This window comes from Eleutherodactylus coqui, chromosome 9, assembly GCF_035609145.1.
Source record: "Eleutherodactylus coqui strain aEleCoq1 chromosome 9, aEleCoq1.hap1, whole genome shotgun sequence".
Lineage (NCBI taxonomy): Eukaryota > Metazoa > Chordata > Amphibia > Anura > Eleutherodactylidae > Eleutherodactylus > Eleutherodactylus coqui.
This window is the reverse complement of record NC_089845.1, coordinates 58,914,699-58,941,932: the sequence shown is the minus strand read 5'-3', so window position 1 is coordinate 58,941,932 and position 27,234 is coordinate 58,914,699. Positions and strand designations below refer to the sequence as shown.

General features: G+C 44.0%; 1 protein-coding gene across 2 annotated transcripts in view; it reads right to left on the bottom strand.

The window, feature by feature from the left end:
* Positions 1-213: 213 nt before the first annotated feature.
* The window catches only part of PARD6G (par-6 family cell polarity regulator gamma), a 119,468-nt gene continuing 92,447 nt past the window's right edge, over positions 214-27,234 (bottom strand). The window contains exons 3-4 of one of the 2 annotated variants that reach the window (XR_010786708.1): positions 2,859-3,772; positions 214-2,385 (exon numbers count right to left, since the gene is read on the bottom strand). Coding sequence is in view for 1 of the 2 variants with exons in the window: in XM_066579445.1 (XP_066435542.1) it covers positions 2,910-3,772 (863 nt within the window). In the remaining variant the exon portion in view is untranslated. Of the gene's footprint in view, positions 3,773-27,234 lie in introns of both variants that reach the window. The other variant, XM_066579445.1, reaches the window with a different exon arrangement.

Below are 27,234 nucleotides of genomic sequence, written 5' to 3'. Positions count from 1 at the left end.
TATTGACAGTCGAGTTAGTTACCGCGTAATACGCGCCCAAAACCTGTGTGTGCAGTAAAAACCGCTCACGTGAGAGAGCTTCAACACAACAGGGAGGATCTCCATGTGCAACCGTGTAAAATGCACTGGCCTGTTGAAGAAACCCAACAAACATGTAATTAACATTTATTATAACAGACACCGCGTGCAGATTTATACACAAACGCAGATCAGGACCATTAAAAGTTAGTGTTCTGGCTTTATTTAACATATTTTTAAAATACAAATGTATAAAACACTGGTAGCTGTCCATTCAGATTTGAGGCCTTAAATAAAAAGACAAAAGAAAAAAACACAACCAAAAACTGGAATGTATTGTATAGATTTCATATAATTTAGTCCTTGTTCTCTACCCACAGAATATAGAGGTTTTTTGAAGGCAAATTCTCTGATATCGCAGAAGTGGGGGAAAAAAAAAAAAATCAAGTACGATCACTCCTAGCAGATCCGCGTCAAAGTCTGCATGCACTACGGGGACTCGGGAGGCAGATTTCACCCCCTTATTTGAAGAGGTAACGCCGTGCTAAGAGCGCGCAGCATAAATGGACATGCTTCGGATTTAAAATTCACACCGCGGGTCAATTTACCTTGCAGATTTTTTTGGGCAGCATGTAAATGCGATTTCTTAACATCTCATCAACAAAGCTTCTGGGACTGCGAAATACAGGCAATTCCCCATGGAAAATCCACAACATTTCTGTGTGTGAACATACCCTTAGGCTAGAGCAATATCGGGTCATGATTCACGGCCTAATATCGCCCTCGCCGTCCGTGTGAATGCCTCAGTAACATGAAGCGTTATCATGGGAAAACAGCCTCACATCACTGTGGGGCTGAAGGGAATCCCCGCCGCGGCTGTCACAGCCGCACCAGGGGATCACAGAGTTCTCCCATTGCTTTCAATGGGGCAGGCGCCGCTGCAGCCGGTCCCATTGAAAACAATGGGTGATATCGCAGGAGGATAGAACATGCTGCAATGCGTTTTTCGCATAGCATCACGATGCTGTTCAGGAAAATATCACTTGTGTATACTGATCCCATTCAAACGAATGAAGTTCATATTTGTGCGAGGTTTCCACATCTTAACTATTGGTGACTATCTTCAGGATAGGTCATCAGTAGTTGATCAGTGACAGTCCAGTGCTCCGAACCCTGGCCAATCAGCTGATTGCTGAGCTACTTGGTTATAGGAAACACACACACAGCTCCGTTCTCAGTAGTGGCCTGGCTTGGTATTGCAGGCAAAGTTCTCATTGAAGTGAATGGGAACTCAATACCAAAACCATGTCCCTACAGACAGAACGGAGCTGTGCGTTTCCTTTAACTCTTTTACTCCATACACTGACAGAGCAGCCCAGTGAATAGCCGATTGGGCAGAGACCTCTGCTGATCAACTACTGATGACCTATTCTAAGGATAAGTCACCAATACTTCAGATGTGAAAAACCCCTTTAACCCTTTCCAATCCAATTTGTATCCTGGTTTTCCTAGTGGGCTTACTCTTTTTTTGTCGTTGTACAACGGCGCTATATGCTGGCTAAAGCCAGTACTGCATGAGGTGACACGTTGGACAGGCTCTGACAGCAGGGAGGCTGGCAATATACAGTAAGAGAACCCCAACGGACATATTCCAACATCGGAGCTGTACGGCCTTAAATCATAATGTCTTCAGGGGGTCAGACAGTGGATTGGAAAGAGTTAAAGAGCAACACACAAATCTCGCACGATTTTCTCAGGCCGTGTAAAACCGGCCCTAAAAAGATCTTGAGATTTAGTGGTAGATTATAACTAACAAGCAGATATGGTTAAGACGTATGCAGGAAACCACCAACTGATGTTTTAACATACTAAAAAGTGACAGTGGGCGTTTACTTATGGTTCTTGTAAAATTAGAGAGATTGCTTCTAGATTGTTTCTAGATTGTAACAGTTGATAAACATGTGGAATCTTCGAGTTCATTCAACGCTGTTATTCAGAGAAATATTTTGGCGGTCTTTCGAATTCCTAAAGTCAGAGTTTAACATTACGGCATACACATGTATATATATTGATGGTAGATGAAGACACTTTAAAGATGGTGGAAGCACAATAATCCAAATAGGTCAGGAATGGTCTTTAAAAGGGATTCGGACAAAATCTGATGTAGGCAGCCCCACATGATTTGCTAACGACAATATTCACAGACAGATAAGCATGAACACTTGTAGTGCAAGGAGCGGCTTTGATCTCCATGTACTTTCTTCTGCTCAAACATGATTGCGTTCTCTACCACAGTTGACCAGCAAGTGGAGCTGTTGAGCCAAGTAACCAGAATGCAGCTTGTACTGGCACCTAATTGAAGACATCCTAGACCGAAAAAATATACAGTTAGAAACCTAAAACCTGGAGGGAACTTTACAAGGAGCTCAGAATTTTGCATGTCATGATAGGGAAGTAACAGGCCACCACATGAAGAAGAACGTACCACAGAAATACTGAGTGGTTTTTAAGATTATTAAGTCACCAGATGCTACGATCTGATTCTACTTACTGTTTAACAGTACAAAGCCCTGCATTATAACATAGAATGAGCTACATTTTTCTACTCCTGTAGATTCGCTATGAAAAGAGAGGAAGATTTGGTAATGCACCCGGTGAAGAAGCGGAGGCCGACGAGAGAGGTTGCTTCACACAGGCACAAAACAGCATCCAAGCAAATCAAAAATTTCCAGTACTAGCATGGAATCCAAAAAATATACTTAGGAAACATAATGTACCATGGAACTGCTCAACATCAAAGTCACAGGCAAATGTTCAGATTTCTCCTTTAAGACATGTACCTTGTAGGCCAATGAACACATTGACGAGACTTTGATACTGGTCATAAATGTTTAAAGTGTAATCACAGTGCCATCCTCCTCAACGCCCCCCTTGGGTATCACCAAGCTATTCCTTGGGTCAGCCTTTAAACTGCTCAAAATTTTGTGGATGCTTCCATTACTCTCCCGGCCAGAATGGTTCAGAGCCAAGTCTCTTTCCAATCGGTGGCTGAGGCTGCTGCCATTGATACGGGAAAAGCTGCCGGAAGGTAGGCTGTGAGATTTGGGAATGTTGCGTGGCTCGAGGCTACCTTCGATGACAATATCGGCATCATCGTCACTCTCCATGTCATCAGGGTTAAAATTATGTAATAGGTGGGCAGACGGTAAGCTGTGGTGGCTCGCCGTACTGTCTGTCGATTGCCCAGAGCTGCCGGACATCCGGCTACTCCGAATAACATTGTTTCTTTGGTTTGCAGGTTTAACAGTAATTATTAGATTGTGGCTGTTGGCAATCATCATATCTGTGACCTGGTCAAGAGTCTTTCCAGCTACCTCTATACCGTTGACTTCTAGAACCTCATCGTTCACAGCTAGTAGCCCGGTGCTCTCTGCCAATCCACCTGGAACCATCCTAGAAATGAATATCCCTGGGACTTTCTCCAATCCATGAGGGGTAACTCTCACACTAGTTCCATCTCGAATATAGAATCCCAGAGGTTTTTCACACCCGTGTCTATACAATCTCACACGTCTATGTGTCTCAGGAAGTATGTCCACGTCAATGATAGAAGAGACTGGTCTAAAGTCGTGTGGCATGCTAATGTTGATATGAGGTTTCTTATGGCGAAGGCTGTCATTCCGTAATGCCACCAGAGCGTTTTTCTTCTTTCGGTTTAAGGTTGCAGACCCAAAGGTGTTGTAGTCAACTTCTTCTGCAAGTAGATAAGACAAAAGACATTAGACTAAATCATTATATCAATGTACCATGTTAATCTAGTCTACTGCTAAGAGCCTCAAGGTAGAGGAGGGATAGAATGGATAACATCATGGGAATACAAGGCCAACTAATAATTAGACTGGCAGGAAGATACATCCACATGACCAGGAGAAATAAGGATATTATAACCCGTTATGAACAAGTTTAATAAAACCATTAAAAAAAAAAAACCTTACAGAAGAAAAATATTGTAAGAAACCGGAAAAACACATTTGATAAGAGTTGGCAGAAGAGAGTAGAATCTCATTGTTAGCGGAGATTGTTATCAGTTCGTCTGTCAGGCCCAGTCATGTCACAGGCACAAAGACCACAACAAGGATTAGCAAATCCACAAAAGGCATGCCAGAAAATAAAATACATGCAGTAAAACGTTGTAATGGAAGGAAGGATGCATACAGGCTCTAAGGATTTATAGAGATATTGCAGACCTTGCCTTTACTACCGGCATCACTATCTTATCAATGTCATCATACTTGGACATAAGGCACAAGAAAGCAGAATAAATCCTGCAATAGAACTTCCAGTGGACCTACAATACTGTGCAAAAGTTTTGTATGTGTTCCTAATGTGTATATGGGTTTCCTTTTGGTTCTCCAGTCACACAAAAACATGCTGCTGGGCCAATTTCATGGGAAACTAGTTGACCTTAAGGCTTTTTTTTTTTTTAAACACACATAAGGATAATTGCTTAAACAATCGAACATTGAACGAATTGACTAAAATTACACAAATAATGGCTTGAATCATCTCTAATCCTTCATTAGCTAAAGTAAACACTGTTAATTAGTTTGCTCAGGTGGGCGTGTGTTTATGTGAGGGACTATCTGGCTGGCAGGATTCCATTGTCTTCTCTTTGAATGAGTCTCATTGAGTATGAAAGGCAAACAAACACTTCCGCCCCTTCAGTCCACAAGCCGCTCAAAAGAATGCACAAATTCTATTCAAATGGAACAAATTTTGAGCAACTTGAGGATGGTTTTTATGCGGGCTAAAAACCAGCGCTAAACGCCAAGTGAAGAAATAGTGCATGACTGCTTGCATTTACACACAAAGATTATCGCTCACTTTTGGCCACTTGAACGAATTTTGAGCGATAATTGTTGCGTGTAAAAGGTCCTAAAGTGTGTGTTTTAAAGATAGCGATTAGAGATAAGTGAACGTGCTCGTTTAGGACAGTTACTCGATTGAGCATAGCTTCTGTCGAGTAACTGCCTACTCGGGCGAAGAGATTGGGGGGGGGGGGGCGGGAATAGTAGTAGCACCCCCCCCCCCCCCCGCTCACCACTGGCCCAAATCTTTTCGCTCAATTAGGCAGCTACTAAAAAAAAAAGCGATGCTCGATCGAGTAATTGCTCTAAACAAGCACGTTCGCTCATCTCTAAAATCGGGTTTTGCAATGTGAACAGGGACAATTTCTGTACAGCGCTACAGAACAGGTTAGTGCTATTTAAGCAATAAAAAAAGCAAAAGTGAATAATATTGCACAGTGTATAGTATTGTATAATTACATTTAGCTTAATTTAAGATATAATCTGATTTTATGAGATGATTGAGCAATGGCTTTAGGGATTTCATAGAATCAGTGACATAGCATACATCAAATTCTACAAGACGCACTGTTCCGGAATTAAAGACCGCAGTGGGAACCAGTGCTGCACAGCTGCCAGATGAGAAATGCCACGTGCTTTGCCAGAAAAGTTTCTATAAACAGTCTTCCGCAGAACGTCAGGTTCACGTGGTCACGGAACCACACACTGGTCTATGGACTTTCATTAGGGAACGCTAATTGACAGCTCTGGAAAACACTTCAAAGACACGACTGCTTCCAAGGAAAAGAAAAATCTTCTCAGACGGCTCAGGAGTCAGGCCAACGCAGATGTGTCATCCCTTTAAACTACAATGACTGGGCAGTGTCAAGATTAGGCACAGCTTCCCCAATAGTCCCTTTAAACAATGTACGATTTTAGACCACTGGGGATCATTAGTCCCGCAGACAGCGTATAACAGTAGCAATTTATAAGGCAAGCGCTCTAATGTAGAGAGCGTTACGTCAGATCATCGACAGCTTTATACTTTGGGTTTAACGGTTGGGCTTAAACATACTGCGTTCTCATAAATATAACATTTATTACAGTTTTCACAGCAGCAAAGATGGTCTTCGGGTTCTTGCACACTTGTGTTTTTCTTACACTTTTTTTCACGCAATATCGCGGCTTTTAATGTGATTGTCAATGGGACCTAATGTTAAAAACGCATCACACAAAAATCACAAGTTGGTGTGATGCTTTTTTTTTTTTAACATTAGAAAGTCTCATTGACATTTGCGGTGAAAAAGAAAAAAACCCGCAGCGAAAAAAAAAAAGCTCAAGTAAAACCCAAAATGTGCAAGAGCCCATATGCCGGTTTCACATGTGTTGGAACTTCCATTGCAGACCTGGCAGAAAGCACTGGAAGTTAGGTCTCATGTCCTCAGCAAAAATGGAATTTTAAAAAACGCGCAGGTCACCTGCACGTGCGATTTGCACCCCATAGGGAATCATTGGGCACCCGCAAGTAATTAAATACCTGCAAATCGCACGTGTGGGAAAACAACCACAGCATGCTCCATTTTTGTGCAATTTTCCCACACGGACGGCTCCCGTGGCTTTGGATGGTCCGGATCTGCTGTACAGATGCAGCAGTCACTGCATCCATGCCGCGGGACCGCGGTAAAGCAGGAGTTTAAGAAGAAGAAAAAAAAAAAAAAAGACACGGCGCATGTACCTGGCACGTCGCCGGCGTCCTGAGCACATTCGCTGTACAGAACAAAGAAGATCCGGCCTGCGAGGAGCAGAGCCCCGCAGCATCAGGACAGGTAAGTATATTGTATTTTCAGGCCTCGTGTCTGCAGGCCCGGTGGACATGACGCCTAAAAGTGCTGCACGCAGAGCTTTTTCTTCCATCCCAATGGGGTCCTTTCGGCACTGTTTGGTTCCCTCCAGAGACGGAACCGTTTGGCTACGGGATTCTCCTTTTCTGCTCCCCGAATGGAGCATAAAAGTAGAATCCCCAATGCAGGTGTGAAACCACCCTTATTGACTTACAAATCTACTACCTGTGCTTGCTTGAACATACTGTAAACATTTAGGGTATGTTCACATGTAGAGGAAATGCTGTGACACCGGCAGTGTGGATGAGATTTAAAAGGAGGAGAAGAAGATTGCCCACACAGTGTGGACGATCCGTAGCGTAAATTGACTTGTGACGCTGACTATAACGGTCACATGTCAATACAGGCTACAGATTTTCAGCGCAGGTTTCACCTATTCAATTCAGGGGGTAAAATCCTTAACACAATCTGCACCAAAAAAAAAGTAGGACCTGCTCTATTTTCAAGCATACTTGCCCAACAAGGGCCCCATAGAAGTCTACGGGAAATGTGTAAATACACAGGAAGCGTGAAACACTGCGCACAATGTGGGGAAAAGAACACATCTGGACTGCATTAGGCTAAAGAGCCTTTTAATCCATGGAAAGGGTGTGTTGTGGGCATGTGAACGGGCACTGTGTGCGCAAAAGGTACAGCACTGTGCGTAGACCTGCACAAATGTACCTCATCCTTCCTCGCCGCAGCACTACAGTCGTCTGAATAATCCCTTACATGTGGACTTTGATGAAATCCGCAGCAGACGGCCGTAGCCGGATGGTTGGACTGCATCCACACACGTAGTTCAGAGCCATTTGTACTGGTTCTAACTCTGTATACGCCCTGCGTTACCACCATGCCACTTGGACATGCAGTGATTTCAAGTTGCAAGTCCAGATGCAGCCCGCTAGTGGTAAGATGCAAGTATTACCCCCGGCAGTTGTGTGCCCTCCTCTAACACCCATTATACGAGCGCTGCCGCTGCCCTGACGCTCACGTTTCCTGACAGCTGCAGGAGCAGCCTGGGAATCAGACTGATTACAGGAGTGTTAACAGTGCCCGTATAATAGCAGCCTCAGGGTGGCACCTGTATGCACATGTGCTGCCCGACAATTAGCACTACTACAGCTTGTTAATGGCACCGGTTGCTGGGCAGCACCTGCACTTACAGGTGCCATCAGGCAATTGTGAAAGCGCGAGAGCTAGCGGCTGCCACCAGTGCTCATGTAATAGCACCCTAAGGCCGGTGCCACTTGACTGGATTAGCGGATTCCGTGATTGCACTCCACACATATAAGCATGTATTGAAAGGCATTAACTTTCAAAGTTTCGCTCACACTTGGGGGTAGGAATGGCAGATTACATGAGCACAAAAAAAAATTAAAATCGCAGAATAGTCTATTTTACCGTGAATTTCGTGTGTACGACCTTCATTGATCTCTATGGATGTGTTCAAACTGCAGTATGGATGTAGATTTTATGCAAGTTGCTAGGGGACCAGATAAATGGTATAAAGAAAGCAGCAATTGGTAGACGGACAATGCTGGACGGAGTCTGGGGAGCGATACCCCATCCAGACTGTCCGCGCTTATTCTTCTGGCCTCTTCCTCCACAAGAAGTGCTTGTTTTGCTTATAGTGGTTTATACTACTTCCAAAATAAGTAGTATGAACCAGCCGAGCCTACAGAGCGGTATCCCGTCCTGAAGGCTCTCAGAACATCTCACCACGACAGCAAATGTGTCCCCCATGGGCGTTAGAAGGGAGTTTCCAGGGGGTTGGACAACTTTCCGATTTCATTCCCTGCTTGAATTCGTTCTTCCGCTCGGACAATACACTGTCACATGCGTACACCCGCATGGAAACCAGCACGCATACGCGACAAAACGCTATTCGCTTCCATCGATCATTTGCAAGTCTTCTGCAGTGGATATACATGCGCAGAATCCAACCTGCACATGTGAGCCCAGCCTTAGGCCACTCTCACACACAGCACCGTCAAAATGCTGCAATCTTACCGCCATTTTGGAACACAGGTTACTGCATCCGATGGCGGTTTTTAACGCATCCCATCATTAAGATGCGTTAAAAAGCATAAAATAGAGCCGGCTGCGTTCAAAAATCACAGTATTGTCTGTGAGGCCCCATTGAAATCAATGGAAGCGTTATACTGCGATTACCGCGGCGTTCAAAACGGTGAACGCCGGTTGGTTCTTAATGAGTGGAGATTCAAAAAGCTCAAAATGTGTCAAGTGCTAATATAGCTTTCATATTTTTGAAGTCTTTGGAGAACGTAGTTTATGGTGCTTCTAGTTGCTGACTGCTTCCCTTTAAGGATTCTTTCCAGTAAATGTAGTATAAAGCAGTACCATGCCTGGAGGTACGCATCATTCTGGGGTGAAAAGGAAGAATTCAGATTCCCTTCCGTTCTTCTACAAATCCATCAGCATACGTATAGATTACCGTAGAGGATTACTTATAAGTGCGTTAGTCACTAGTAACTTCATGGTTGATAACTTACATAACCGGTGACTGAATCATAGAATGGTAGAGTTGGAAGGGACCTCCAGGGTCATCGGGACTGTTCCCCTCTGTCTGGGGTGCTATTAGCTGATTGGATGAGTAATGCCTGTCTGGTACCTACCTTACTGGTTTCCTAGCTACGCGATACAAGGGAAGAGGATTAGCGGCTTCTCTCCTACGCACACTTTCACATTTCCTAAGAAAAACTAAACAACCCAGTGATAATGCAATTTTAAAGAAGCACAGGTAAATAATTTATTCGCCTGCAATTCTGAAAGCCGACTGAGCAAACTAATATAATGATCTGCCCATTATTCTGTCTGCTGGGCATTCTAATTTAGGCACATGCCGTTTATAAGTGCTTCTTCCGTTGCTTACTGCACTAATCATTTTGATAGTCGATGATAAATTTCTACTATACAGTAAAGAGAGTCCTATTTCTCCGGGACCAGGAAGTCACTATCAATGGTGGCGGAGGTATTAGAATGGCCTGAGGGGAGCGGGTCTTAGAGCCACAGTCAAAAATGTTCCCCAAAATCAGTGCTCTAATTTTTTTTGAAAGGGGGGGGGGGGGGGGGGGAGGGTTTGGGGGGATGTGGAGAATAAACATGGCCGCACATTTGTGAAATGGTCTCTCTCTATAAAAGGAAATTAAACTTTGGACACTTCTCTATTCTCTGGTTTACTAAAGGGCCGTTATACATGGAACGATTGGATAATGCACAATGGAGTAATAATTCTTCAGTGTACACCCAGCCAATCTAATTTAGTACGATAGGCTGAACTAGATGACATATGGCCCTATTCAGTACATTATCCCCCAATGTTGATCCAGAGGAAAGAAAAAAAAAACCCCAATGAGGTAAAAACGAATTTTCCTCATTTAAAAAGGGAAAAAAATTCCTTCCCGACTCCAATCTGGCAATCAGAATAATCCCCGGATCACCGACCCTTCTGAGGTAATTAGTGACTAACATGTAATATTGTAACCCTCAAGAAAGCCATCCAGACCTCTTGTACTCTTGTAGTGAATTCATCACCACCACGTCCTCAGGCAGAGAGTTCTATAGTCGCACTGCTCTAACAGTAAAGAACCCTCTGTCTATGTAGAAACCTTCTTTCCTCTAGGCATAGAGGATGTCCCCTTTGTATTGTTCCCCGATAGATTTATACACAATTAGGTAGTCCCTCAGCCATCTTTGCTTTAAACTAAATAACCCTGTAATTTGGATACCCTCTCTGGGAATTGAAGTCCGTCCATTCCGTTTATTCCTTTAGTTGCCACCTTTGAACCTGCTTCAAGCTCTACTATATTCTTCTTAATTACTGATGCCCAAAACTGTCCACAAAATTCCATGTGTGGTCTGACCAGTGACTTGTAGAGAGTAAGAATAATGTTCTCTTCATGTACCCCTAGATCTCTTGTGATGCACCCCATGATCCTATTTGCCTTGGCAGCAGCTGCCTGACACTAAATCACAAATGACAATTCAGTTGCTTATCATTCATGGTTCGGTTTAAGCAGGCATAAAAACCTAGTAAGTGTCTTGTGCAAACAGGCAGCCTTTCGCCTATGAATGACCGCCTGTTTATTCTAAATGAAGGCAGCCGGAAGAGATCTCCTGTGCGCTGCGCCTCCATTCAGCGAGCGATCATCACTGCTGCGTGAAAACGCAGGAGCGATGATAGTTGGTAAGCGTGTCCTATGCTTAATCACTTAACGGTCTTCCTGTGTACCCCAATATATTGCATTTTTTAATTAGTTTTTTTTGTAGAAAGCCTCTTAAAAAGGGTAAAATCCATCAGCCTGCGGGCACCACTATGAGAAGAGCACTGAAGCCCGTTCATGAAGCCACCATTAGGGCAGTCACACGGCACATTTGTTTTAGACGTGTCAGCGGCTGAAAGTTAGTTCCAGTCATCTGACGGAGGTTGTCCTGCCGGTAAGGACCATGGATCTCCACAAGCCCCATCCACATGTAACGGGACAGTCACATACACTTCGCCAACAGATTTGGCACATGTGAATATTATACTTGAACTCGTTCTGGTCACACGCAGCAGATTTGGGGCACATATTCCTGGGACAGTCCCATTCATCTGCAGTGGTTGTTCCTGTGGCACGTGATGTAAGTCCCACTAAGATGAAAGGGACTGGCGTAGGACTATTCAGACTGTTGACTTACTGCCCAATACACCCCATGTGATAGGAGCCATGGTAAGCAGAGCCCGTGTTATCCACTCCACCCATCAGCGGCTTCCCCATGGTGTTGCATTAGTATGTGAATGTTAATTGGAGAGGTGTTTTACCGCGGAAGGCAATAAGGTCTTCAGCTGATCAGCTCTTAAAGGGGAAGCATATAGAAATCAGATGCCATCACCTACGGCTGCAAATCCAATAACAAAACTGTATTTCGAAACGCATTAAACTTTACAGACAGCATTTTTTAATATGCACATCAAATACACAGAGGTGCAATAGATCGGGAGGGGTATCATCTCTCCTTAAGGAGAACACCTAGGAGGTGCGTTAGGAGACTTATAAGGCCATGCATGCTCCTCCAGGAAATATATGCAACTAAGGAAGATGGAACAATACCTCTGCAGCGCCACCTATTGGATGGCAGCATTCCTGCAAATCAATGGAGCATGCATGGCCTTATAAGTCTCCTCACACACCTTCTAGGTGCTCTCCTTAAGGAGCAATGACACCCCTTCCGACTCGCATCATAAGCTTCTCACTAGCCAAGCCAGGAACCTACTGCACACTGATGAGGGGCAAAAACCCGAAACAGCTGTCTGTGCATGGATTCTGGCTTCGTTTTCAATTCTCAAACTTGTATAAAACGGTTGGACATTGACTTGGAGGAATGCTGCCATCCAATAGGTGGCGCTGCAGAGGTGGTGTTCCTTCCTCCTTAGATGCAGTGAAACATGTTAAAACTGCAATTCCAACATCATGTGGCCCCTGTCTTGGGGCTCATTCACAAGGCTGAGTGCTGCCCATGTATTCCACATTATAACCTATAACACTATACACAGGACAGGCTTTTAACACCAACAAAATAATAGCTGTATGTCCTATTGTCATCTGTTTGTACAAGAACTAGAACATGCAATGTGCAGCGTCCATGTGGACTGGAATGGACAGATGTCTGTGTGCCGTCCGACAGGAGTTGTGCCCAAGATTCTCAGGTGCAATAGGGTGCCTGCACACGAGCAGAATTTCCAGCGCGTTATTTTAGGCACATAATCCGCCCCAGACCGCAGCCAATATACTCCTATGAGGATCCGCAGTTGTCCCCAGACGGACGGATGTGTATCGCGTTTTTTCACGCGCGTGAAAAAATCTGCGACCTGTTCTAATTTTGGTCGGATCATGCGCGTGAAGCCTCCAATACAAGTGAATGGGTGCGTTTTTTCACGCAGTACATCCGCAGTGCAGCTGCGGATGGAGTCACTGGTTGCTATGACTACAGGAAGTAGGCATGGTAGGAGGCGTCCCAACACACAGCACAGAGCTTCACAGGCACATTTCAACTGCAGATCTGTCCTTTCAGTCCCCTCATCTACCAGAGAGCAGCCAGCAGACACCAGCCTGCCACAAGCCATAATGATCGACATGGGGAAACTTGTGGCAATCATGCAGGACTTCCCCAGCCTATGGGACAGTAACTCCCCAGAATACCTCGACAAGAACAGAAAGGAACAATCCTGGCGCCTACTGTCCGCGCAGGTTTATGGGGATGCGTGGACGAACGCAGTAGAAGCAGAACAGAAGAACTTGCGTGAGTATTATTCGCTATTGCGTCAAATGTACTTTTTTTTTTCATTTTAACCCCTTAGTGGCCAAGCAGTTTTACTTTTGTTTTTATTGTGCTTTTTTCCATCCCCACTTTTAACCCCTTAGTGACGGAGCTTTTTTTCTTTTTTCCTTTTTTTCCTCCTACTCCCTAAAAAATCGTAGTTCCTTTATTTATCCATCGACGTCGCTGTATAAGGGCTTGTTATTTTTTTGCGGGACGAGTTGTATTTTGCAATGGCACTATTTATTGTACCATATAATTTACTGAAAAACCTTTAAAAATTGTAATCGGAGAGAAAAAAAAAGACTTTCCACCATCTTTCGGTGCGTCCTGTTTCTGCAGCGCGCAAAGTGCAACAAAAACGACCCGATATTTTTATTCTATGGGTCAGTACGATTACTACGTTACCAAACTTATATAGTATTTTTATAGTACGTCCGAAAAAAGTTACATGGATCAACCATGCCCACAAAGACATCTGCTCACCGGGTGAAAGCATGTTGCCAGAATAATTTAACGGTGCTCGCACAAGCAAGAGGGACAAAACGGAGTCTGGGTGTTGGTTTTTAAGCTGTTTTCCAGGGAATGGGCAGTTCTCTAGGGGTTGGGTTTACAATAAGGGTGTCTTCCGGATTTTTCTGCGCGTTTTTTTCCGCAACACATCCGCGTATATCCGCGCGTGATTTTTCACGCATCCGCACCTATCCGCAAGCACATTTAGGTACCATACGCGCGTGAAAATCCGCTAGTGGAATCCGGAACGCTCGTGTGCAGGCGGCCATACAGAGGTGCGGATCTGGTCTTAACCCTTTCCAATCCAGTTTCAGACCTCGTCCAACATTGAGATTTCCCCTGTATGGTGAGGTCCGACAGGTTTCTAATACTATGCAGGAGAGGTGTGCATCACCGGAGTCCTCTTCTGTGTGTATGTGTGTATGTGTGTATGTGTATATATATATATATATATATTATATATATATATATATATATATTTATTTAGAGATGGGTCCGATGTCGGAGCCCTTTCCTATTTAGTGTAAGGCCGGTCTCTGGATAGTGACTGCAGATTCCGCAAGGGTTTGACCTGCAGTAATATATGGATCAAATGCATTGGATTACACGATCACGTGAGTACGCGATGAGACGCAGTACATTACGCAGGCTCACAGCTGGAATCCGCTGCAGGACTCCGCAAGCGTTTATTATCACAGGCTAATAAGGGAGATGGAATAAATCCTCCACAGTGCCACCTATTGAAAGGCAGCATTCCTTCGAGTCAAAGTGGGACTTTTTATACAAGTCTTCTTACAATGACTGGGAATCAAAAGCAAAGCCAGACCCCATGTACATACAGCTGTTTCCGGGTTATTGCCCATCATCAGTGTACAGTAGGAGTCTGGCTTTTGCTAGTGAGAGGCCTGGGACAGGGGTCAGAAACGCTCTTTTCTCCTTAGGGAGAGCAACTATATACTATAAACTAAGTGAGGAGACTCAAATGGCCACGCACGCTCCTCTGGGTAATATGCAAATAAGGGAGATGGAATAAATCCTCCACAGTGCCACCTATTGAAAGGCAGCATTCCTTCGAGTCAATTTGAGTCTCCTCACTTAGTTTATAGTATATAGTTGCTCTCCCTAAGGAGAAAAGAGCGTTTCTGACCCCTGTCCCAGGCCTCTCACTAGCAAAAGCCAGACTCCTACTGTACACTGATGATGGGCAATAACCCGGAAACAGCTGTATGTACATGGAGTCTGGCTTTGCTTTTGATTCCCAGTCATTGTAAGAAGACTTGTATAAAAAGTCTGACTTTGACTCGAAGGAATGCTGCCTTTCAATAGGTGGCACTGTGGAGGATTTATTCCATCTCCCTTATTTGCATATTACCCAGAGGAGCGTGCATGGCCATTTGAGTCTCCTCACTTAGTTTATAGTATATAGTTGCTCTCCCTAAGGAGAAAAGAGCGTTTCTGACCCTTATCACAGACTGTAATCCTAGTTTTATTTCTATTTTTATAAAACTTAACTTTTAATATATTATATCCTAAAATCCTAAACGGAAGGGAAGGCTTTCATAAAAGAACTTATTACGAATACAGGTGATGCCTTTTATTAATCTCTGTATATCTCGTAAGGCACCTTCAAGACAATCTGCTATGGAATATCTGCAGATTCTTTATTAGATCTATAGATTTCACACCAGCTTTTGTAGAAAAGGCGCACTCGGTGAAGATTATACGTCTGTTTTTATGCTGGTTGTGTGGATATACAGGGATATGTTATATGGCTTCCTGTATATCTCATAAGGCGTCTTTAAAGATCATCTGCTATAAAGTATTTGCAGATTCTTTGTTGGATCTCTGGGTAATTTGACACCAGCTTTTGTAAAGAAGACACGATGTTTGTGCGTCTGTCACATACAGAGATGTAATATCAAAAGGTAATGAGAAAATATTAAAATTTTGAACAGGAGGAAGACATATAATCTCCTTTTTTGGTTCTGTTCTATATAAATGCCGTGCTCTGCTCAACGCGTTTCTTCGCTCTCGCGAATCATCAGGAGCAATGTTACAACACGCATAGAACCAAATGATGCAGCCAAAATCCGCAATTCTCTGTTTGCAAGTACTATAATCCCCTAGGGTTTTTGATGACCAGTGGGATTAATTGTACGGAATGCATCAGATCAATAGACTGGCTAGCGTCTGCACACTCAATGAATTACGAGTTTGTGACGCTATGTAACCAAAAGAACATCACCTCAATTGGTTAATTGTGCTGCACGAACGCTTGTGTTTGTTTCTCAACAGTCACAAGTTCTGCCAGAGATCAATCTAGGGCTTTTTTAGAATTTTGACAACGACCTATCATGCCACGTAGTTTCTAACCTGGCTAGCTCAAAGTTGCCCCTAGACTACTATGGTTGCAAAACCCCCAATCTGTAAGGGTACCGGCATCCAACCTAAAGTCCCTTCCTATGCTCAGGCACTAGTGCTAATCACCAGTAACCTGGCTTTTCAGAGAGGTTAGCAACACAAAAAATAACAAATGGAGGAGAATCTGGCAGCAGCTCCAGCCTTAGTGGTAGGCTGGAGGCATCTTGTGCTTTCCACCCAAAATAAGTTAGTGCCGGTTAGGGGTGGCAGGGAACTTGGGATTGGAAAGGGTTAATGCTCTGGCTGATTGGTGTTTAGAACAAGTATCTTTGTAGTTTCATCTACAAAGTTACAGATAGCACACAATTCTAGAAAACGAACAGCTGGAAAATGTAGCTGTAAAATAGCTCCCGCTGAGTCTGTTCCTGCCTGTCAGCCAAGTGCATTACGGCGGCCCTTCCTGCATGTATTGTACCGGCCGTTCTGTTCCATATATGAAAACTGAATAGTCCAGAACTTTGTCCTTCGGCTTCGGGCCGTTTACTGCAGAACGTTTACAGCGCGATATAAGATAACTGCTCATTTCTAGCTTCAGTTTTGCTTTTTTTTTTCCCCCATGTAGAAAACAGTCAGTGGAAAAAGCTTTGGGGAGATGAGGCAGATGAGAAGGGTTCCCACACCCCCCAGCACAGCGCCGGCACCTGCCCAACCGGACGGAATGCTGCAGGCAGGCTTCCAGCTGGCGCTGCACTCAGCGGGGATTCCATGCGGCCTCCAGCAGTACAGTAGCCTCCAGCAATGTATCACAAGTACCCGGCCAGTGCTTGTACACACATGGAGATACAGGACGTCCCCATATGCCACGTGCACCCAACTATAGGGGCGTTCACTACAGAGGCGCGGACTGAATGTACAAGAAAAATCAGGCTCACACCAACTTATTTGCTATGCGTAAAACTCTGTAAATAGCACACTTGCGTATATTTATTGCGTACGTTACATGCGTAAAAAAAGAACGCAGCATGTTCTATTTTACTGTGTATTACGCACATATGGGTGCGTTCGAAACGCAGTACATATGCTATTCCATTTTTTTACACGTGTTGCTAAGACATATGACAAGGAAGTTAAGAAAAAAGAAAAGAACAGGCCAGCGTGAGAAATACACTGTACACACGCACGGATACGCAAATAAAAACGTGACAATACGCAGGGATCAGCAGTTCCCTACGCCGGTAAAACGCTGCATATTACTCTCTGCTTACGGTCATGTGACTTTACCATACGCTCGTGTGAGCCCGGCCTTATGCAGAGATGCAATGGTATAAACACTTCACACATTTTAGCGCGGGAGGAGCCAGCGTATAAGTGCGTATGGCAGTGGCTTATGACTGTATCTCACGATCGCTGTCATGCGCAGTCTTCCTGGTTTCAACTTAAATTTTTTTCCCCTGCTCTGTCCCTCAGCAACGTTTGTCTGCCCCCTGCAATTGTACGTCCCGCGTGCGCAAAAAAAAACCCCTTGCTCATAGCGCAAATTCTTTGTGCACATGCCTCAGCACATACTTTAAGGATAGCTTCACATGGGCGTAACATTCGAGGCGAATTGGGGTAGACTGTATTATGCCCCGTTGAGGGCCAGGTACAGGACATAGTCTTTGGTATCCTACACCCGGCTCTCCTGCCCACAACCACCAGATTTTACCTGGACTGCTCCTTTAAAAGGTGTTCCCCTGTAATCCTGCTATGGCACATCATTAGGATAGTGTGAGGATCAGTAGGGATATTCCAGCACTATGCTATCACTTAGGTGTGAAATCCCCTTTAATTACTACAGCGTGACGAACTGATCCAAGGAAATGTCCAAGTCTTCTGTAGTAACTTTACTCCCTGCCTAAATTATAGGTTGGTACGACGACTCACTTCCCGCACCCCTCCCATCTCCAGAAACCCAATACAACCTCTTGTGGCCGAGCTCCCATAATTGAATCTACTGCGGGAGGACGGTTGTGTTTACAGCAGAACCGTGCCGCTCAAAAAAAAAAAAAAAAAAAAGCAAAAAACGTTCTGTTTGGGACGTGGATGGGTTTAATTACAATGTATTCAGCCGGATCACATGGTACCATCTTCATGGGATATAAGAAGGGCTCTACAAGCCTCTACAAGAACCACCTCCCCTTGAAAAGAAAAGTGCAGAGGCGCCCACACAGCTGTACCCACAGCCCTGCCCTCCAGGCACAGCCACATGCATCTAGGGCATGCCTGGCGTAACTTCCAGCGCGCGGCTCCCTGGCCCCAGACGTAGCAGGTTGAAGGAGGTGAACAAAAGGAATCACAATCTTGTACGATGAGCTGCAGCCACAAAGATAAAATGTACTACTGCGAGACGGAGACCTTGTGCAAACTCGGCATGCCCTACTTTAGTGTGCATTTGTGCACCAATAGTCCCCACAGAAGTCTATGGAGGGTAAGCAAATCTACAACGAGATGTGCAATACGCTGCGCAGATCTGCAGGAAAAAGAACACATCTGGAACTCATTAGACTAAACAGCCATCTAAATCAGGGCATGATTGTGTCCCATGTGCAAAAGCCAAGCCCTGCAAGCACAAAGTACAGTAAAATACACAGATAGACATACAAAAAATAAAAACCTCGCTCATAGCGCAAATACGTTGTGCTGAAGCATGTGCAATACTGCATACGCCCGTGTAAAGGAGCCCTTAAAGGGGTTTTCCCACTAATGACAATTATTCCCAGTATAAGGGGAAATGTCTGATCGCTGCGGGTACAACACTGGGTTGCAAGTGATTATGAAACTGGGAGCACCCGAATGCCCTATGTGAATGGAGCGGTGGTGCGCATGCGTGAGCACCGCTCTATTCACTTCTGTGGGAAGAAGGGAGATTTCCATTTTATTATAGGGGTTATCCCATGACCAGTCATGCAGGCACACCAGCCAAAGCTCAAGCTGAAGTGTATAGCAGCGGGTAGCCACGCATGCGCACCACCACTCCATGCACTTCAATGGACCTTGGGGGAGGAGTGGCTCCTTTTGAGTCACAGAAGGTTGTCTAGATTGGATAGAATTGCTTTACAGGCTAAGGGCTCACTCACACAGGTGTATGTCACCCATGTAATATGCAATGCTAAAAGCCCATTGATTTCTATTGGGCCATAGGGATTTAACATATGCCTCTGGATACAAATGTTAAAGCGACTCTCCAGTCTTAGAGAAGCCATCTTTGTTCCTCAGACTACCTGATGCGCATGGTGCACTGGTCAATCAAAAGCAGGTGTAGTGTGGTTTAGACTACTGATGAGCACTAATGCACCGTGTGCATCAGGTAGTCAGAGAACCGGTGTGGCCATCTTTGTTTCTGGACCAGATGGTTGTTTTAAAGCTTTATCTATCAAAGACTGGAAAACTCCTTTACCAAGACAGATTTTGCAGGACTAATACACTTGTGAGACGGCCACCCCTCACTGAAACTCAAGGTCTTGAAGAGGTGTTGTGGCTCAAAACCATACCTCAACTGCAAAGTGAAAACTGCAGCAAAATTGGATGTTAGTACTGGAAACCAGACTAGGGGTTATTCCACAAAGAACTCATCACCTCTCCAAAGGATAAATGATGATCGCCAAGTCCCCCCCAGATCACTGGAATGGGGGTAAGGAGGAGTTTGGATGGAGGGGTAGTACCACATTAGTGCCCTAACCTCCATTCACCATCTCTGGTACCGAGCGCTGTACTTGTCTAGCTCCATCAGTCCCCTAGACTCTAAATGCATGACTGCTGCTCTATTCAAACTCTTCCAGCATGGGGGCGCTAGTCGTCGTGGTAGTCCCAACAATCAATATATTCATCACCTAAACTGTGGATAGCTGATAAGTTTTTCAAGGGCTTACCCTTTTAAGAAAGGTTACTAGAGCGGTTTATGTAGAAAATGGCAATTACATACTGTACTCATAACTTCAGTCCTGGATGCCAGTCATCAAGTAGGTAATGCCAGTCCTGCAGCCAAGATCTCAGATTCTGAAAAGAATTATTTAGGACTGAAACAAAGCACTTTATGTTCAGACCGTCGCCAGGACCCAGCGAGCCCGCTGCAGCAGATAGAAGCCACATGCTCTCGCAGCTCTCTGTAACCAAGTGGTAATGCTCATTTGGCTGAAGCTTCCGCCAAGAAATGTACTGGCAAGAGTCATCCTGGACTTCCGCCTCGCAAAATACAGAGGATTTTCTTTCATATTATCAGCACTTTTCTTACTCGATTTAAAGACACATTTTGGACAAAATTATATGAAATTGCCTGTTTTCAAATAAAGCAAAAGTTGATATTTTATCCCAAAACATTTTGAATGCCATTTTCTACTTCTTGTGTACCTGCTGTGATCCGTACTGTATTCTCCTCCCCTCGATATGCAGTATTACATATAATTCATGGTATAAAAGAATCAGCCTGGAGTACTGTATTTAGAAGGCTATGGCACAGAAGGATACATATCTATAACATGTATACACATGGAACTACCGCAGAGGGAAAAAACTCTGAAGATTATATACATATATAAATAAAATCTGGTGTGTATATTTATATATAAGGGAAGGGTTTGGTTTCTCCTTAGAGAGAGCACCTAGTAAGGAGACTTCTGGGAAATTTATGCAAATAGAAAATTGGAACGATGCCTCTACAGCACCACCTACTGGAAGTCAACGTCACACCTTTCAACAAGCCCTAACGAGGAGTAGGGCAAAGCCAGAGTCCTCTTTCGAAGGAGAAGATAAACCATGTACAGATTGTTTCGGGGTTTTTGCCCATCATCAGTGTACAGTAGGTTGCTGGCTTGGTCACCAATTGGAAGGCAACATTGCTGCTAGTCATAGTCAGACATTTTACCAAATCTTGTAAACCTACAGCGCCACTTATTGGAAGGCAGTATTCCTGCAAGTCAGTCAATGTCAAACCTTTTAACTATGACTTAGGTCGGGAAGGATATGGTTTCTCCTTAGAGAGCACCCAGTGAAGATACTTAGGAGACCATGCATGCTCTTCTCGGAAATGTATGCAAATAGGAAGATTGAACATTACCTCTGGTGTATACCCAGTTTCCCTGAAAATAAGGCCTACCCTGAAATTAAGCCCTAGAATGATTTTTAAATGTGTCTAGGCAGATATACTGGTACATGTAAAAAATAAATATTTTGGAGCAATAATTAATAAAACCCTGTCTTATTTTCGGGGAAACACGGTATCTAGTCATTTTTACAAGGCTTGACTTGCAGGTCTGCTGCCTTCCAATAGGTGGCGCTGTAGAGCCATCATTCTATCTTCCCATTTGTTTGTTCTCACTCACCAATGATTATGTTGAGGTTAAAAAGTCGTATGGCTGCAGAATTTATCAGATCCTTGATAAGCATCAAGAACGTGAACCAGACGTTGAAAGTGACAGGAAGCGTGCAGCACGTGATAGATGCAGAAAGCACATTGTTGAAGATCGTATAAATAACTTCGTGCCACCCTATATCTGTCATACTATACATATCTATGTATATCTATATATAATCACACTCCTGGAGGAGTACCGGGCACAGGCTGACTAACAAGCCTCTTCATCTGCATGTAGGACTCATTCTCCAATTCACTTCACTGTAAATGGGCTGCAGTACCAGGCACTGACACAACCATATATATGGCGCTGTGCCCGGGGTTCTTTAGGGTTGCTTTCTTCCAAGAACAGTGTTGTACCTCTCCACAACTTCTGTGTAGTATAGCAGCTCAGTACCATTCACTTCAATGGGGTCAAGCTGCAATAGCAAATCCCAATGGCCTTTGCGGCAGAGTTCATGGAATAAAGCAGCCACATTTCCCTATCATACAAGCCCTGTAATGAATCGGAGAGCACTACAATCTACTTGCTGTAATGCTCCTTGCATAGGGCTCAAATCTTCCAGAAGTTACACAATCACCTTCAAGTCATTTCAGCCATGGAGTTGAATGTTTTAAGAACAAGGAGAACAGGATCAACGAGAAGAATCCAAGATAAGGGATGAGTCGGGGTGTGGTAAGACTTTATATTGCCCTTAAAGCACTTCCTCTAAAATATATTAGTAAGAACTGTTTTCTGTAGACCACGGACTTGACCTTTAGAAATTCTTTCAAAAAGGTAGAGAATATGTAAAAAAATTAAGATTACTAATTTTTGGGTTCAAAAAGTTGCTTGTGCTCAGGAATACTCATTTTTTGACTGGGGAGAGGATGCGGCAACCACTGTGCTATCTGTTACCCCATCACCTCGTTCCCCCAGGCATACTTGCTCATTTTCTCCTCCCTTTATGCCAGCCAATCAAGGGCATTTGGTGATCTCCCTGAAGTCACCACTGTAGCTTCTGATTGGTTGTAGCAGTGACATACTGTGACCATAGTAGCAGGGCACTGTCAGCTTAATTAAAACCTTGTAATAGTACTTCTATTCTTATTTTAGAGAGAGACATACAAAGTTAAAATCAACCAACTTGTTCTTATGGGATGGCCATTGTGATAACAAATGTGCAAATCACTATCTAAAATCTTTATGTTAGAAAAAAAAAAATCATTCTAAAAAGTTCTGGCCAATAGGGTCTCACTTCTCTCTAACTTGAGGTCTGCCTGTTGTCATGTGTAGTCCATCTCTAACAGCAGAGAAACAGTGATGGATTACATAAAGTGTGAGAGTGACGGTGCAGGGAGTTGTGTGATGCAGTCTCATGCTGCCCATAAAAGTCTGTGGAGAGGAAGAAACTAATGGAGGGAGAAAAACTCAACAGATAGGCTTTTAATAAGTGTTTTATCCCACAGCAGTACTGGAAGTAAAGTGCTAACGACCACTTGTCCGCGAGTGTGTGCGAGTGTTTCATATGCTCCGGCTCCTAATCACATGATGGTGACAGCATCGCAGGTCCTAAAGCATATATAAGACAGAGCCTGACAGCAGCCGTGTGCTCGAAGGCCCTGTGATGATCAGTCACATGGTCTGAGCTTCCCCCTATCACATGACGGTTATGTCATTGCAGGTCCAAAACCAGCAGAGCTTGATCACATGACGGTGACGCCATCACAGGTCCTTCATCCTTGTGCACTGAATGAGGGATTATAAGTGGACTACATCCCCCACGGCCTCAGTTGCTATGGATACAGCAGTACTCAGTCTGGCAGTTTGTAGCTGGCTGTGACACAGCTGGACACCTGTGTGGAGACTCCTATAAATGACACCTCACAAATGTCCACATACATAGTTGGCAGTCTATATTGATTAACAATATTGAAATATAGTCCTTCCCATCTCCTGAATGTGATATCATGTCATCTTAAGTGCTAATGGCGCCAACACCTGTCCAGCCGTCATCTAATCGTCAACTGTTCTCCAGTGTTGTAACGGTCGCTGTCATGCAAACATGTCACCACAGAGGGTTCAACACCGCCGTGAAGCTAATGCAGCTTACATGACACAGCGACAAGCAAGGATGTCACCTCAGCCACAAGCTGTGCAGCAGGTATGCGAAAGGAACGAGTCAACATGTCTCCTCAGCGAGCTGCTGAAGTTCGTAAGTTACTGGTTGCAATGTTCTGGAAAATTGTAAATAATGCCAAAAGCTTACTATTTGCACGAAAATATTTTAACCAATTCCAATCCCCTTCACTATATATTACATTAGTAAGTGGAGCATTGCGCCACCAGAAACACTGATACTATAGACTAACAACTAGTTACTTCTATACTGCTCAGTACTGCTGCATGCTACTGCAATCTGAGCGTGTGCTACAGAGAGCTAAGGATACAGGAGAAGGATTTCATCTTCTCTGTGTATGGGAGACACCATAGTAGCATGTCTGCACCCAACAGCTTGGGGAAAAGAGAAAAGTAGATACTGCACAGAGGAAAACCAGTGAAAAATACCATTCTGACAATTGCTGGCACAGTCAGAACTAGCTTCAATTGCAATCATTTAAATGCTGACCATGGCGTCTAAGCAGCTGACCAGCAACTCAGCCTCCCCCACGGCATGGAGGGGGGGGGGGGAGGTAAACATTACATTACAAGAACTAAACAATATTAAATGCTCAAGAAAAAAATAAATAAAAAAAGAAGTGTTGATGCTTTTCCCCTTTAAAAAAAAACCCCAAACATTACAAAATGAAAAATAACTGGCATTGCCATACTCCTAAAGGTCCGAAATATCAGAATATCGCTAGTGAATGAAAGTAAAAAGACAGAATTGCACTTTTTGTCAGCCACAAAAAAACAAACAAAACTTGTAAAATTAGTAAAATGAAAAATTTGAAGTACCCCATCATTGGTACTAATAAAAACTACAGCTCACTCAGCAGTAAATGAGCCCTTATACTGCGACATTTGTGGGAAAAAAAAAAAACTATAGAGGTTAAAATATGGCAACAAAATGCAAATTTTTTTTCTTGTAAACCATAAAATTATATACCGTAGATTTGGCATTACCGTAATCATACTGACCTAATATCTTGCTTTTATGGAATTCATAGACATAAAAAAACCAAGTCCTCATACAGCTCTGTTGAAGAAAAGATCAAAAAGCAACAGCTCTTGAGATGTGGGGATGAAAAAAGGGGAATGAAAACTTGAAGTGATTGGTCATTAAGGGATTAAGCAACACAGTTGGCACTAATCACAGATTTATCCGGAAGGGGTGGGGTGGAGGGGGGGTACCACTTGCAAGACATCCTACGAAGTTTAGGGGGACTAGGAATTATAGGGACCTGAAGTCCTTGCAGGGGTTGTACCAGGATCACCAGTTATCCTCATTCCACGGTATAACTTGTCGATTGGTGTAGGTCCCACCATTAATACGCCCACCGAATCTGAGAATAGGGGTCCTGTGTCTCTAGTCCTCCAGTAAACCGGCAGTTAGGGGAGACTGAATGGAGCACTGGTTGCATTTGCACTCTATTCACTTCCAATGAGATTACAAAGAGCCAGGTGGCAGGCGCTCGGATACTTCCGCCCATTGAAATGAATGGAGTGCCGACTGCATGTGTTCAACCAGCACTCTACTGTGGGGGAAGAAGTGACCCCCTTCCAGCGTCAGGCAAACCGCGACACAGGACCCCTGTTCTTGAGATCAGCAGGGGTCTCACCCAAATCAACTAGTTATCCCTCATAATGTGAATAGGGGATAACTTGTGATCCTCGTACAACCCCTTTAAATGCAGGAAATATCAAGGTCTGAGTCAGTGAGACTGTGCAGGCCAGAAAGAATGAGCAAATTCCTGGGGTGGACTGGGGCCCATCTCCACTCCAGATAACAGATAGGAATGTCAGGGAGGTATTTGGTGATAAGAGGAGACATCAGTGAGACTCCACCAAAAAGTCATTGGAAAATTACCCATAGAAAAAGGCATCCAATGTCCAATGTTATTGAGAGAGATAAGAAAGAAGGGCAGACATATTGGATTAGAGGGGGCAAAAACACAGATCATATTAAAAATAAGAAGGGAAACAGCCAGACCAGTCGTTTATAAATATAGGTATTTTGGCTGCAAGGCACAATTCACTTTCAACAACATTTTCCTATCAAAAACTGTCTTTTTTAGGTACTTTTTATTTATTTATTTTTTTAGATACCTCATTCCCTTTGAATTTCCATGGAAAAACTAGTAGCTTTTGGGAAAGTTGCAGTAGGGTGCAGTGCTCTGCTCTGCACCTCCAGACTATGTGGTTGTATAAATAAAAGATATAGCACAGGGGCGTAGCTATAGGGGATGCAGAGGCTACGGTTGCACCCAGACCAAGGAGCCTTAGGCGGCCCATAAAGCCTCTCTTCTCCATATAGGGAGCCCAGTACTATGAATAAACCATTATAGTTGGGGGCCCTGTTACAAGTTTTGCATTGGGGCCCAGGAGTTTCAAGTTACGCCTCTGCTATAGCGCATGTTCACACAGTTTGGAATGCGGTGGATTTTCTGCAATGGAATTGGCTGTAGAGGGTCCACAGCATAAACGGACGTTCAGTGTGGATTTAAATCCGCAGCATGTCAGGTTATGCTGCAGACTTTCAGTTTGTCCTCTTCAAACAGTGAGGCGTACCCGCCACAAGATAGTTTACATGTGAACGGAGCCTAAAAGGGGTTTTCTAGAACTTTGAGATTGCTTGCCTTACTCTGGGTTGGATTCACACATATTGAGGTCCCAAAAACCCCGTTTAAATGCCAGTGATGTAAACCCTGCTCCAGCAAACCTGAACGCCGTAAAGAAATATAATGTACCCACTGGAGTCAATTTTTTAAAGGGGACCGGTCATCACCTTTATGCAAATCTTAAGATGATCTGATACACTTATTATTCAGGGGTGAATACCCCTTCGTCCGAAGCTCATGAAAGCTGGACACATCCTTGATACTGGGGGCTTGAGACGCAATGCACCCACCTTATTTTAGCCATTAGTAGGGCACTGCAAAGACCCGTATGGATGAAACCATCTGACAAGCCCCGTTGACATGGTGAACTTCCACTTTAACCTCCCAATGCCGACATTGCTTCTCAGGCAGTTGGGACCATAAGCAGAATTTTTCTATGGTGATGGTACGGCTGTATGATTGATGTTATGCAAGAGTAAAAGGGTTTTCTGGGACTTCGATATTAACCCTCTCCAATCCACTGTCTGATCTCTGAAGACATTATGATTTAAGGCTGTACAGCTCCGATGTTGGAAGACATCTGTTGGGGTTCTCCTACTGTATATTGCCAGCCTCTCTGCTATCAGAACCTATCCAACGTGTCACCTCATGCAGTACTGGCTTTAGCCAGCATATGTATAACAGCAGAAAAACAGTAAGTTCCCTAGGAAAACCAGGATACAAATTGGATTGGAAAAGGTTAATGACCTATCCTCCGGATAGGTCATAAATATCAGATTGGTGGGGGTCCGCTGTCGATCAGCTGTCTGAAGTGGCCACAGATTGGGGAAGCGCTGCTGTATCATTTCACTACATACCAGGCACAGCACTATACGTTCCATAGCAGCTCTTCCTGGTATTGCAGCTCAGTGTCAGCCATTCGAATGAAACTCAACTGCTATCAGGCCATGAGACCAATGGACATGATGTCACAGGCCTCTTCAATCAGTTGATTGGTGCAGGTTTCGGTAGAGCCGCACTGATCCGATATGGTGATCTATGCAGAGGATAAGCCATCAATATCTTACTCTCAGAAAACCCCTTTAATAATATATGAGACTGAAATAGCGAAAGGTAATTAGAAGGGCTGGCTACTATTTTG